The sequence below is a fragment of the Platalea leucorodia genome (genome assembly GCF_965183815.1).
Source record: "Platalea leucorodia genome assembly, chromosome: 3".
Taxonomy (NCBI): domain Eukaryota; kingdom Metazoa; phylum Chordata; class Aves; order Pelecaniformes; family Threskiornithidae; genus Platalea; species Platalea leucorodia.
The window spans coordinates 94480336-94496089 of NC_138825.1; the positions used below are offsets into that span (position 1 = coordinate 94480336).

A 15754-nucleotide genomic window follows, 5' to 3' on the forward strand; every position below is an offset into this window, starting at 1 on the left:
ACCTTAAAAGCTACATTCAAATAGGAAGCCCTGACTGCAGCTAAACTCAAGGTACAGTTGAAATCTATCCACTCTGATTTGTCACCTTGCAAATGTTCTTATGAAAAGTATAATATACAGCTAAATAATTTCTTAAGAGAATCATAACATCATGAAATTTTTGAGCCTGCTGTATACTTAGAAATTAATATAATCAATATAAAAATATATAAGAATGTACAAAACAAAGTCTAAGTACTCACAGTATATTTAATAAGCACAACTTCAATTAGTATTACAGACAGCTCCAGGATGCAGTGTGTATCTAAATTAAAATGCATTACTGAACAGTGTAACTCTTAACAAATACACAGCTCTTTAAATGCTTGCATAAAGAAGATAAAGTGGTAGTAGTTGTCTGCAGATTACTGGGCATGTACAGAAGAGCAACCATTTTCAATGCAGAGTGTACAGGATGACAAGTTACAAGGCACTTTTATGGGCTCCTCTCAATGTAAATTCCTGCACTCTTTGGTGTATTAAGACAACAATTCTTTACCTCTGCTATGATTACGGTGATGGTTTGTGAGTTTATACAGGGGGTCTTAGAAAACATTTGAAAGATGTTAGTCTTTACCAACAGCAGACATTTCTCTTGACCTCTCAACAGACCTTGGGAATGTGGAGGGCTGAGGGACCAGCACTTCACAGATTTTCATTAACAACTCAGGAAAACCAAAATATGCTCACAGAAAGCTGCCCTGGTAGGACTTGTGGTGCATCTCGTAGGGCTCCAGGGCTGGTCGGAGATATAACAGAAATGGAAGGCCTTTCCATCTTCTGAGATTCAAAAGAACTTGAACCTAAAAATACATGAGAAACACATGAACTTTCCATCCAAAATTTTGAAGTGAATTTGGATAACTTCTAAATTGCTTTTTCTTTGAATTGTATACAGCTTGTATTTATACACAGTATAACTGGATTAATATACAGAAAGATTTTAAACTGATGTAGATAGCATGGTGAAAAAGACTGTCTGGATACGCTTACCCCAGATTAAACCTGCAATTTTTTGTTTTGTTTGAAATAACATACAAAAAAGTGCTCCTCATGTAGCAGTGACAAACCCTATCAAGTGTTTAAATAAAATATTGTCCTCTGACAGAATTACACATCTCCCTTCCGACCCAAACTATTCTATGACTCTATGATTCTATGATCTCAAAATCTTTGATGAATAAACCCATATCTGTTGCATGGATTATTCTCTCGGTACCCTCTGAAATTTTAAGTCCCAAGGAACTGGCACACAGGAAGGTACGCAGGACATGTGTCTGGCATGGAGGATGCTCCAGTGCCTGCTGGACACCAGCAGTTCTCCACCAGCGAAGCAGAGCCCCCACTAATGAGATGAGCTCATGACAGGTGTAACAGCGCTCGGTGGCCTCACAGGACCCTGTCCCAGGGAAAGTTTCTGGCTGCATCTCAGACAAGGCTCAGATGAGAAAGGACTGGGAGCCATGGCCCTCACACACTTTAGCTGACACTGTTCAAATGCGATAGTTAAAAAGAAAACCATTCTTTTGAAGCACGATACACAAAAAGTTCACCTAACCCGTGCTTTCTTGTTAAGAAAAAGAGAAACAAGAACTCTGCACTTATGCTGGATGGTGCAGGAGGTGAAATCCTGACACCATTTGTACCTTTGGCAATCTCTTCTACCTGTTTTTTCTCTTTTGTTAGGGCAAGTAAATGACTGTTTTGGGCCACAGCATGTATACCAGTATGGTACTAACAACACAAGATATAGAAGAAAACAATAAAATCATGTTAACATTTGAAATGTGTATAGCTTTTAATCAAATCTATATTGTTTCGAATTTAACACACAAGACCAAAACCCATTGAATTTTGTCATACAAAAACATCAGAGCCAATGCAGTCTCCCAGTGCTCATCTTTCAGAAAATTCATAGCCAAAACGATTGTGCTGGGTACAAGACCATGCTTAGTGAAGGAACAAGGCGTGTACTCACTAGACTCTAACGGGGGGTGAGAAGTCTCAGGAATCCGTGGAATATCACTAAAATATGAATATACACATAGTCATTAGAAACAACGGAGATGACCTTCTGCTGTAACAAATAAGTTTCTGGGATATTTTTTTAGAAATATGGATCTGTTTCTCTTCTAATGGGTTACAAGGAAAGAAAGGGCAAATATATAAAGACATATTTTCTACTAGCATTCATGAAAATCTTACTAATGCAAACTACTTCTTTCAAGTTAACGAACTAGCAGATGTAACAACATGAGCACTACAATGTGAATATTGTGGATGGATTCCACAATATTTTTACAACCAGAACAATAAAGTTAGAGAGCTTTTAGGAAGAGAAAGGTGGCAAAAGGTAGCATAGCTACAGATGTGCAACTATTTTTTGGAGGAAAAAGAATCAAAAAAATAAGACACATTAACTCACTAGTAATTTTTATATAAACGTCTCAAGGAGTTCACGGAATGAAACTGATGAAAATGTCTTATAATAATAAAAAGAAAAACCAAATAACATTAGCAATGTTAAACAAACAAAAGAATAATGCATTTCTTCAAAGGCTAAAAAAAATAATCAAACCGTATTACCATTGGTTATGGACATTTTTCGACATACACATCTCCAGCACATATACAGGTATAAGCAAAATCAAACTGGTTAAGTCCACACACATCTATCAGAATTTTGCCATCAACAAATGTACTCTTCCATCAAAATCTGGATAATGAAAGCTCCTGACTCTCTTCTGTTCTCAGCAATCATTGAAAATACATTGCAAGAGCAAGAAACTACTGTTATTGTACAAACATTAGCGAAGCAGCAGAGCAGGAAAAGGGTAACAAAGCTCTTCAGTGAATTACTTGAAAATATTTTCATCTACACAAAATAATCTGAAATTGGAACTACAATAACTTTTCCGAAGAACATTTACAAGATTTTAAGTCTAAAGCTGAGCATTTTAAAGGTATTCAGGCATTTCTCTGTTCAGTGAAACACTATCTTACTGACTTGGAAGTCAATAAAACTAAGACTCCCGGGTGTATAAAAGTCACTTACGAAAAAGAGACACTTAAATCAGAAAAGGAATGTAACAGTGCCCAATCAGTCTTAAATTTGCTTTTCATGCCCTGCAATTTAAACTTCCAGTGCATGTGTTTTAAAAAAGCCTATTTCAGCTCCCAGTTAATGTCTCATATCAGCTTACACCTCATATCACTCCACAAGAATGTGCTTCTCTTTGCTTTGACTTTGTCATTCAAGAGTAATGTGGTTTCCTCAAACTCATGGAAATATAACTGCATTATTCTTGACATGGCATAGTGCTACTTCACAAAAATATAAACAGATTAATGACATGTTGCACAGCAGGGCTGCTGTGCAGACTTCTTCCTCTTAACATTTTCTCCCTTCAATTTCCAGGGCAATTCTCATCAATCTGAAATATTTACTTAGCATATTCAAACTGACTTTTGTGTTCGATACAACATTATGTTTGCAATGTTTACTTGTACTAGAATACGAACACTTTCGCCTGCAGTATAGCACTGTTTGTAATAATATCCCATTTACGATATCTAACCAAAGGCTCATATGTGCAAGGAGTGTTTCAACATGGAAAGTGCAACCTACTGTGTCAAATTTCATAATGCCTGGGTAGGTGACAAAATGGTCAAGTTGATAGTATTTTCCTCACTTAGAGCTGGCAATACAAAAGTCCTCGCCAGGTAAAGGTAAATGACAAATATAATCAGATCTTTCTTAAGACTTTACTCGTCAGACAGGAAAGAACTGAAAGCATATTTTTTTTAATGTATTTTTCTAAGCCCCTTCTAATTCTTATGAAAAACTGACAGGAACAGTGGAAGCCAGAACATAAATTTCAACTCCTGACAAAATGCATGCTTTGCAATAGAAATGTTATTTGGCAGCTTTCCCACCCACCCTGTTTATTCCCACCATATTAGAGCTCATTCACCCTCAGGAAATCTCTAAAATTTTATAGTACAATGGATAGCTTATATATATAGCTTTTATATATATATATATTATATATATATAAAATTATTGCTAGGAAATCTTCTCTTCCCTAATATATTTATCTTGTTTAAGTACAGCTCCACACAGAAGTGCAAGACACAAAAAGCAAAGAAATCAATAAATTAAGTATGCAGTACAGTACTGATCACCAAACTCATGGCAGAGTATCCTAGCAAGGTCTGTAACAGTTCTGCTTTCTCCTATTGATTTCAGAATGGACATGAAATAATTTAAGTCTATGCTCCTGTCCATATTTAAACTTCTTACAAATTCAATAATCCACTTTACATAATCATTTCTTAAGTATTACATGCTCACAAGAAAATCACTGGTGTTATGTATCTAGTGACTTTATCAAACATATGAGTGGTATTTTTTTTTAAACATTGGCATTTTAATTGAAGAATGAAAATTCTAAAAAGAAACTACATTCTAAAGCTTATTAGGTAAGAAAATGAGTCTTATCTAGCCTGCTGTTACGGATTGCAGGAAATATTCTAACACTATGATTTACAAAAAAAGCTCTTTAGAATAAATAGTAGAAACCTCATGACTTATAATATTCAAAATTAGACTAGTCAAAGCAAATGGTAAAAACAAAGTAAGAAGTAGCACAACCACTTATTGAAAATAAGAACAAAGTTTTGGTCTGCTTTCAGAGCAACGTGAATGTCAGAAAAGTAATGTCAGACACATTCCAGTAAAGAGCTGCTGACATCGAGCTTTGTCTTTCTCTCTCTTCTACCCTGAAAGGCCAAGGTTTTGCGATCTTACATGATGTTACATATGACTATCTTATGTCTGATCCTTCCACAGCTCAATGAATACATAAATTAAACCAAACTTTACCTTAGGTTGAGACTACTCTGTGCAGATATATGGTCTGTGAGGATCACAATTTTGTAAAACACAGGAACAGCTATAATTTCTCTGAGGGCTATAGTCAAGAGCTTGATCACTGAAAACAAACCAAATTCAAATGTGGTTGTAACCCACACTTCTTTAGGTTGCTCTAGGGACAGAAGCATTGTCCGCTATACCCTACAGAGTCTTCAGAGTTTCTGAGTACCTGTCCCTAATGCTCATCCTCCTATTTCCAAAACCGTTCCTTCCCATCAGAACCTGTAGATCAATCTACAGTTTGCACTAATTACATTACTTGAGTGACTCTGGAATTCAGTACTGCCTGGTTTATGATGGAGGCTCAACCTGCTTGCGAGGACCTAGAGCACAGCAGCAGTCCCTGCACAGAGGAGCTGAATCACACCAGAGAAACAACAATTTAGGCGATATTATCTGTGGAATTCCAAGCAAAGACAGCTAGCATCTGACAAAGAAAAGAGAGACAAATGAAAAAACATTTGTTTTACCTGCACTATCCCATAGAGCTCACACGAGCACACGAGACGGTTAGTTACCATGCCAGGTTTCTTCTTCAAAAAGCATACTGCCAGAGGATTTTCTATGCTGCCCTATGTTAACCGCCTCTTGAATTGTATGCATATTCATAGGTAATTCTTCCCCTCATATTTAGATAGCCAACCCATTAATTCTACTTTTTATAGATTTCTTATCTACCTTGTGTTGCAATCATTAGCATCAATTAGTTTCTATGGAGTTTTGAAGGTACTATTGTGGTTTTACTGTTTATTGTTGTTATGCCTTCATCTGCTAATAGTGTTACGTTTCCCATTTTTCTCTAATAAACATCCTACAATTATCCATTACTCAAAATTACATTTGCTGGTAGACACAGAAATCCAAATTTACAAGACTGAGCAAATTGTTCAGACATCAGTTTTGTAACTGGCAGTCATCTAATTTGTGGGCTTACAGTCCTCCCATTACTCACTTAAGCCAAACTGTCATATTTGGGCTTTTTAGACCTTATATGCTAGGACTTTTTAAATAGAGACCATTAAAAGTGCTGGTACATGATTTGCATTATTAATACTGAGAGATGAAAACACCTAAATTATGCAGACAAACATCGTTTTTCAGGTCTTCCGGGAACCTGTTTCCTCACAGGAATTTTAGGTGTAATGGATTACCACTTAATGCTGTATCAAGCAGCTTCGATTTTGCTGACTCAGCACCTAAAGTAGACACAAAACTTTGATATACTACATTTGTTGGATTAAATAAAATTCCCTGTCATGAATTTGAAACAATCACATCATTTGGATAACAAGACAAGGAGAAGCTAGGGGGAAAAAAAGTAATCTGTTAATGCAAGCAAACCATTTCCCACTATGTAACACAATTTACATACAGTATAATTATTTAAAAAAAAAAAAAAAGAAAAAGAAAATCCTGTGCAATATGTTCTTTTTTTTGTTAACTAATATCAGGATTTCCTTCATTGTACAATGTCTGATATTTTTTGTACTTTTAAGGTGACAGACAGGTAAATCCCAATCTGATACAAAACAACAGGACTTTGACTCATTACTGCTGGAGAAAGGAAATATCTTTAAATTTCAAAGTTATATGCTCTACTTGCTTTGGGATATTTATTTGCTCTTCTCAAAAAAAAAAAAAAAAAAATCAATCAAGACACAACTCTTCAAGAACAGTGGTGTTATAATATGTAAAAACCTCCATGCCAAGACTCCATTTATCTCAAAATAAAAGCACAAACTGATGTGCTCTATTTTTGCCTATGTCTGGAAATAAATATGTCTGGGTCATCCAAAGCAAAACTTTACATTTTATTGGTACTATTTCTGGGTGCACTTTTTGAGTGTAAAATTCACTTCTCAGATTCAGAAATGTTCTTTGATTTTGAATGCACTTCACATTCTATGCCTCAGTTCAACAGTTGTGGTATTTTCTCTCAATTTTTCTTCAAGAATCTGTCACTGGAATGTGGTGACCTGGTACTTCATTTTTTGAAGCTATTAGATTTATCAAATTCATAAACTAAAATAATCCAATTGGTTTAATAATGAAGTTATCTTAAAAGCTTAAGGATACACATTTGCAAATATACTGATAGCAATAAATATATCTAAAGCTCATTATTTAAAATACTAATCTAGCACTTTCCTTTTGCATCAGTTGTACAAATCAATTTTCAGGTTGTCTTCAACTGAGACATGGAGTTCAAGTCAGGTCCAGTATCGATATATTTCTTTTCTGATGATTTAAACACAAAAACTAGACTTCCAAAAATCTCCTTATGGCATTTTATTTTTAATTACAAAGACGTAGGACTGAATTTGCAATTTTCAGTCAGGAATGTCTCCTAATTTATCCGACTAAACAATGTAAAATAAGGTTTCTACTCCCCCACAGTCTCCATCTGGATGGTAATTTTAGCTTTTAACAACCACTATTACTGCATCAAGCTTTCGTTTTCCCTTAGAAGGCCAAACTCATAACTGGAATTAGCGATGAATGTTAATTTTATTTAAGTACTTTTAAAAGTGATTGCCATTAAAAAGGCAGACCTCATTTGTAAAATATAGGTACACTTGCGCAGTAAGACAAAATCAAACATCAAAAGCTGACATGAAATAAATGTAAAAGAAGAATGTTTTAGTCAGAAAGAAAACGAATAATGTTTTTTGTTTCTAAAACTGAAAACTTATCATATTTGAGAGAGATAAAAATACAATTAGGATGAAATCTAGCAAATTCAAAATGAAATAATCATGCATTCCTAAGGAGGAAACAGGTTACCATCTACCTACAGGACAGTGATATTTAGAGACTTCTAGTGAGTGCACATGAACTCTGGGAGTTTGTCACCGACAAACTACAGAGACATTTAAATTCTTTTAATTTTTTTTTTTAAACTAGCCAAGAGTCACTTTTATTGTTAATCATGTGACACTGTTCCGCAATACAAATATGAATTTACAATATATGATTAATATTCAATCCTGTAAGACTTAGCTCAAAATGGTCCCAACAGAGTCGTGTTTGGGGAAGGAGAGTAGAATATCACTAAAACAATTGTGACAAATGCAGGGCCAACCCCACTAATCTTATCAATTCAAACAGATTTTACAATCTTTCTAAGGCTTATTTGGGAAATCAAGCATATAAGAATTGTTACCACAAAACCCTAAACCTGGATTTATAATAAATAAAAATTAAGATTATAAACATAACACGTGAATGCTAATTTTTGATGAAACAAATTACCTTCACAGATAGGAAGGTATTTTTGTTTCCACTTTTGATTTTGATGCTAGTATCATTTAAGGCTAGATACAGTCTTTTCAATTAAGAGTTTTGGTTTTCCTTTTTTTTAGCTCTTTGAAGAATGCCTGTGTAAAATCCTACCAGCATTGACTGCTTAAAATCCTGCAATGCTCAATGTTTGCTGAGTCTTCCTTCTACTCATGAATACTCGTACAAGTTATTCTGATTTAATGAAGCTAAAAGCCTGAAAAACAGATTTTTCTCATGCACAGGTCCACTTGATCCACCAATTTTACTTTGCCACTTGGCAAAAAAAATCTTCTTAGTACTTTGACCATACAGAAAACAACATTTATACTTATATATATCACTGCAAAGATCCAAGATTGTAAATGACAGTGAAGAAAATGGAATATACAGAATGTCGATAATAGAAAATGAATCATATTCCATGACTGAGAGATAAAAAATAATGAACTCACAAGTAGTCCCCTTAAAAGTCCCATTAGTAGAAGTAATAACTGTGCTTAAGGAGCAAGTCTTTAGCCTTACCCAATAGGCCTTGAAACAATAATTTCAACTTGAGGTTCTGATTTTGATTCTAAAATAATGTTGTAAACTTCTTCATTTGTAGCTCCAGGCAAGGGTTTACCATTCCATTCTAGAACTTCATCCCCTTGAATTTAAAGAGAAGTTTATCTCATTTCCATATTCTTTTAGAAAGAAGTGCAAAACATTTATGAAATCTATATAAACAAGTAACATTGCCTGATATCAATTAAAAAGCTGTGCGGAAACCCAAAAAAGGTTTTTGAGGTACTATCAAGACTCCTTTCTCAGAACACAGCTAAAATTTGTACACACAAAACATATTAAAGAAACCACTTGTGCAAACATATTACGTATTTCCAAAACAATACAGCACCTGTTATTGCGCTATGAAATGAAAGAGTCTTTTTAAAAGATCCTTTATTAACTAGCAGCAATAAAGTTTGAAAACAGGTTAATCTTCAAAAATGAAAAATATAAATACCTACTGTTAAGCCTTTACAATGACATTTTATTACAATTTATATACTGTGCATTTCAATTTCTCTACAAAAAGGGCAGTCTTCACTCTCTGTGTCAAACGAACCAAAAATAAAAGCAAGGAGTGAGTCACTATCTCCTGAAGTTGTTAGAGGGGACAGAAAGGAAAACATGATGTGAAAGTTATTTAGATAACTTTCTTTTTTCAGCTTGCCATTTCTGGAATTTAAATAGTATGTATGTACATCGCATTGTACTTTGGCATTATTATAAAAAGGTGAAAATCTTGAAGTATAGTTTCTAAAGAAAGATCAGTACATACAATTAAACTGCAGGAAACATAGGGCAAGTTTACACTCTCATACCCCATCATATGCAGCAGTCAAAACTTCACAACCACTATCTGATGCCACATATAACTTTATTGACAATGATTTTATCTTTCTTTATTGACAATGATTTCTTCTTAATCAGATTCAGTCAGGAACAACCCTTCAGCTGCTGCCTTTGCTCCTTTCTGAGGAGATCTAAGCCAAATGATCAAACTTGTGCTTGTTAATAAGCCAAGGAAAACTATCCTAACTGAAGTCCTACCTACCAACACACATGGCTTCAATTTCTCTTTAACTTCAGCGATTGTCAGTCCTTTTTCCCAAACAGCCTCTGTTTTGGTATTTTAAGAATGGACTCTACAGAGTACTCCACTGGCTTTCAAGCATTTTGGCATTCTTTAAAACGTAAGGGCTTTCTAATGACAGACTTAATAAATGCTTGCTGACATAAGTTTAATTTTCTACCACTTAAATATTTTGTATATGGACTTAAATATTTTGTATATTTAATGGACTTAAATATTTTGTATATTTATTACATAATCTTATGTCGGGGAGAACAAGAATCAGATATTGTCTAGGAACTTCATTTAAAATTTATACAACTCAGTGAAAACACACTTAGTTTCTTCTGTAATTCTAACTGTATTTTAAAGCTAACAACTGTTATAAACTAACATGTTGTTTTTCCCTAAAATAAAATCCAATTGCTTTAGAGATAATTGGCTTAACTTACAAAAGCATTCCAGGCATTAAAAGGAACAAGATGCGGCCAGCTTTGCAATAGTTATAATTTAATAGCAAAAACCGACAGAGACATATGCTAAATTTCTAACACTAAAAATCACGATTTAAACCTAATGTACACAGCAATGAATCTATCACATTTTGAAGAAGACAAAATAGGTGCAACATGGTTGAGAATCCTGAAGAGGAAGGTGTCTGTATTGCTATTTTAGAGGACTTACGCAGCTTTTTGAGAGTCACTAAGAGATCAAACAATTAAAAAAAAAAGAATTGCCAAGATGATTAAACATAAGATCATCATAGTCAGAATGCTAAATTAACAGAAGTGGCTCCAATTATTCTTAATGAAAACGAGATCCAAATGGAGATTTGAGTGAAATGGCACTTCTGCTAGTTCTAACCAGATCACCACCATCCATCTTTTGCTCAGCTTGTCTAGTTCTTGATCTTTTTGACCAGCCAAGCCCTTTTACGTTGTCTCTTTCATCTGAGATGCTGTCTATAAGGCTTACATTCTGATTTCTGCTCTCAGTAACAGGCATGGAAACAGGAAAACACCATCCAGATACTCAAACTTGGACATAGGCAAAACCCAGCTGGACATTGTCCTGTGCAACCTGCTCTAGCTGAACCTGCTTAAGCAGTGGGGTTGGACTAGAGATCTCAAGAGGTCCCTACCCACCTCACCCATTCTATGATCCTGTGATACACTGCTACAAATTGAGGTGAGATGAACTCCCTGGTCTTAAGTCCCACTGTAGTAGCCCAGAGTTGCAAGTCAGTCACTCAAGGAGCTGTTAGACACTTTATGCTGTAAAGGTTTAGGATAACCAAGATATCTGCACAAAGTTGGCTGGCAGAACCTACAGGACACCTGCACCCTTATGGAGCCACTTCTGCTGGTGAGGCATATATCCCAGGATATCTAAGATGCCTCTAGAAGGAAATATTAATGCGTCTTGCATTCTACTCCCACTTACTGATGCATGTTCAGCAGAGATGATAGAAATTTTTCAGACTTATGCTGCAAATCTCCAAATTTTTTAATATTCATTTCTAAAATAATAATTTGGATTGGGAGATACCTCTGGGGATCAGCTAGTTCCAATCCCTGCTTGAAGTAGGGACAACATCAAAGGACAGAGCAGGTTGCTCAAGGATTTGACCAGATGAGATCTGGTCTCTCAAAGGAAGGACATGCAACATCTCCTCTGGGCAACCTGTTCCAAGCCTTAACTATCCTCTCTAGATAAAAGAAAAAAGATTTCCTCAAACAGGATCTCCCTCATTCCGGCTTGTGCACGTTGTTGTGTGATCAGTGTGCACCTCTGAGAAAAGTCTGGCTCTGGATTCTCTACACCCTCCCATTAGCCAGGTAAAAACAAGAATTAGGCTCTCCCATAGTCTTTTCTTTGCCGGTCTGAACAAACCCAGTTCTCTCTGCTTCTGGTATGCCACATGCTCTAGACCCCTAATCAACTTTCTGTCCCTCTGTCCAAACTGGTCCAGTTTGTCAGTATCTCTCTTGTACTAGAGGAATCCGAACTGGACGCAGTACTCCACATACAGCCTCATGAGCACTGAACAGAGAGCAACAACCACCTCCCTCAACCTGCTGGCGACAATCCTGCTAATACAGCCCTGTACCTGATTGGCATTTGCTGCAAGGGCGCTTTGCTGACTCATGTTCAACTTACTGTCCTCCAGCACCTCCAGACACTTTTCTGCCAAGCCGCTTTCTAGCTGATGATTGGCTCCTAGTGCTTACTGTTGTACTGGGTTGTTCTGTTCCTGATGCAAGACTTCATATTTGCCTTTGTTAAAATTTATGAGGTTTGTACAATTACTCAAAGATTTATCAACTAGCCAAATTTTGGAGGTCTTTCATAAAGATGACAAAGCATGTTTTCCTAACAGCAAGGACTCATTCATGCCTTTTTTTGTGTTTTAGTCCCATACAATAGGATGAATAGACCTTCATTCACTGAAAACATGCGCAAACCAATATATTTTTTCTGTGAAATTATTTTGGCTCTAAAAATATTTTTAGAAATTAAAAATAGCTTTGACTTAAAAACAACCTAGACCAAACATTAGAAATGTAATATTTCAGCCCAAATAGTTCAAGATTAGTGGAGAAAAACTTATTTTCTGTAATTATAATCTGCAGTTAAAAATCTATAAACAACTATAATAATTGGTGCTATCAACTCCATGTATATTGACTTGGTAAAAAGAAAAATAACAAATGCCAAACCAAAGTAGGATATTTTCAGAGACTCATCATTTTTTCTACTTCTTTATTACAATTTGCTTCATGCAATTATCCTGAATTCATACAAGTTGTCATCGGAGCTTCTGGATTTCTAAGAAGGCATTGCATAGACTTTGGTTTGCTAAGACAGCCCTTGGAAAGCAGTTGCTTAGAGCCATGGTAAAAATATAAACCATTAAGAAGTAATTTCAAAAACCAACTGCTGTGCATAGTTCTCGCTTCATGTAGAAGCTTGAAAAGTGCCAACAGCACAGCCACTTATTTGTAAGTGCAGAATATACATCTTATATAAAGGAAATATTTTAAGATCTTTTGGGGGGGGTTGTTTTCCATTTTTATTTGTAACAATTCACATTGAAAGATGGGCTAATAAAGTCCATTGTGTACACAGGTGACACTTTGGTGCGAGTGAAGTAACTGTAGTGAGTTTTGTTTGCCACAATGAAACAGGTTTTTAAAATGTTGCATTGCTTCTATAGAGTGTAACAAGCAGCTCCTGAGCCAGCAGGCAAAAATTTACCGGTGACACTCAGTCCTGACACCAGCACTGATCAGGAGTGCCTTGTATTTTGCTGATACAGCCAAGCAATTGGAGTTAATAGTAAATTAGAAATGTAGGCAACCGTGGCATTCCATAATAACTTTACAGTATTGTCCTGTATTTAAAAAGTATTAGCATATGACATGACCAATGTTAATATAAATTAACAGCTGCATTACAAAAAGCCATAATTAAAAGACAATGTATTTTGTATGCAACTGATTGATTTACCTGCTCTGAGATGCCCCACCACATCAGCCAAGCTACCTTTCTTCACTTTGGTAATGAAGGCACCGAGTCGTCCCAATTCTGTCATTTTTCCTCCAACAACCTGGTTAATCATAAATTTGTGAGTTTCCAAGCCATAAACCAGATGTCAGATCAAGCATAAATATACAGACAGAACAGTTTTCACATTTTTTAAATTAAACTTGAAATATACATAAGCAATCTATTGTCCATTGGGGCTTCACGGAGGCTTAAAGAAAAAGTCAAAGATACAAAAAGGCCAGATCTACTTTAAAAGAAGTAAAGCTGACATAGAATGAATAAAATTGATATTCCTGCCAATGTGTTTGCCTAATCAATCTTACGCAGTTTCCTAAGTATCTAAATTTGTTGCAGAAAGAACGTTTCTTAATAAATAACCAAGAAAATGTATTTTTTGCAAATAGAGGTCTGTCATGTTCTGAAGTTTAAATTGCAAGTGCACATCAAATCAAACGTATGAAAATCCCAAAATGCAATTGGTGTAACAACTAAAAACTTAGCAAATACACTGTTATGAAACACAGGCAAACAGTTCACAAGAACGTTGCTACTGCTAAAACCCAAGCCCTCTCATCCAAGCACATGACAGGACAAAACAGCAACTTCTGGCTTTTGTTAAACAGAACTGAAGAGAGCTATTTTTGAAGACAGCTGCCTGATACAGAGATCAGGAAAATCAGAAAAAAAAAAGGTGCCCTCAAGAGATTAGATTTTTAATAAAATATAAAACAAGAAAATGCGGTCTTGCTGACTTGCTATTATTCTCTGTCTTACTCTCTCCAGTCAGGTTTTTCTGTCAGGAGTATCCTGGGAGGAGTTTTATAATAAAATGAAACAGTGGAACGCTGGTTAGTTAAGTATTATTTCCCCATGTTGCAACCACAATTACTAGTAGGAGCTTTAATACAGATATATATCCAAGAAGATTCAGAAGCCCACCTGCCAACAAAGTTGTCACAAGATAATGTGTTAAATTTATCAGTGGGGGCCTTAGCTCATAACATTTTTTTTCTCACATATTAAAAAAAAAATTCTTGCTGACATAAGAATTCAGCCTTGTGCTACAGACTACTAGACATTTAGTAGAGTGAAGCTGTTCTCATCTTCTGTATTCCCACATCACACTATCTCACTTGAAGGTGGGTAAATGGCTCTTACCCAGGACATGCCATTACCATGTTCACAAGGTTCTTTCCTGATTTAATTCCCACCATGATGAGCAGAACTGACAACCCACATCTCCGTCACGTGCGAGGGACGGAACTATCCTAAGTGGATGGGAATGTTTCATATTTTGCATTGTTTCTGTTTTTCTCAGTGGGGAGAGGAAGACACCCAAATTAAATTCTCTCAGTCATCTTTGGAGCTCCACATAGTTAAAAACATACACGGAGAGAGAAATTCTTGAACTGGCACACAGTACTCCCCACCAGCTTCAGAAGTAAAGCACTCTCTCTATTAAGTGTTCCAGCAATTTAGGGACATGAACCTAAAAGTCCACTACAAATGACTAACTTAGGGGTTTAAATCAACTGGACAGTGTTGCCAATGTCTTAATTTTGGGACACTGTATTAACTGGAATTACATTTAATACAATCCCTACCATGCTTTAAAAGGTTTTTTGCAAATTTTTGTGTAAATGTTTAGTTTTTCTACAAAATTTCTGTTTCCAAACGGCTGTGTGGATTTTAAACACTGACCTTGTAAACATTTGCATCTGGATGACATGTATGTATGTGGATTATGAGATGAATTACTTGACTGAAATGCAAACAGTAGGGCTAGAAAAGGCAGGACAATGTGCAGTATACGTCTCGCAGACAGGAAGCTGAATAAACATACACTTTTTTAATCAAAACGGTTCAGCTCCTTTGCCATGGATGAGTGCAAGACTGCATAGAAGGATAATTTATCTATATAACTTTCAAAACTTACTAAAAATGAGGAATATATTTTTGTCAAATGACCATATAATTGGAGAGTCCTCTGATTTAGTGTATTAAACCTCTAGGTCTAAGGTCAGTGGAAGTTTCTTTCATTTACCACATAAACCATGTAATACTTACTTTTAGCCCCAACAATGCACCTGATTCTTTTGGCATGGTTGTTCTCTTGTTAAGAATAACACGCCCAATTAAGCGATCTCCCTCTTTAGAAGGCTGCCACGTTACTGGATGCTGTTAAAATAAAACAGCAGTGGAATTAGAGAAGTGCAACCATCTTCCTGTATTTAGGTGCACATCTATAAACCAATAAGATTTCTGGAGCATTATGTTATGGTAGCCACAAACATCCTTCAGATGGGTTACATATTGCACCTGAGCTTTATATT

At 35.7% G+C, this 15754-nt stretch overlaps 1 protein-coding gene across 49 annotated transcripts in view; it reads right to left on the bottom strand.

Annotated features, from left to right (window-relative positions):
* RIMS1 (regulating synaptic membrane exocytosis 1) overlaps positions 1–15754 on the bottom strand; it is a gene marked incomplete at both ends in the record, with an annotated part of 339260 nt that overhangs the window by 137414 nt on the left and 186092 nt on the right. For 36 of the 49 annotated variants that reach the window (XM_082307794.1, XM_082307782.1, XM_082307781.1 and 33 more), the window contains 5 exons: positions 730–842; positions 2018–2064; positions 8780–8903; positions 13383–13482; positions 15489–15569. In XM_082307794.1, the coding sequence (XP_082163920.1) occupies positions 730–842; positions 2018–2064; positions 8780–8903; positions 13383–13482; positions 15489–15524 (420 nt within the window). Of the gene's footprint in view, positions 1–729; positions 843–2017; positions 2065–2464; positions 2522–8779; positions 8904–13382; positions 13483–15488; positions 15600–15754 lie in introns of those variants that run through there. The other 13 variants (XM_082307762.1, XM_082307784.1, XM_082307773.1 and 10 more) reach the window with 3 other exon arrangements.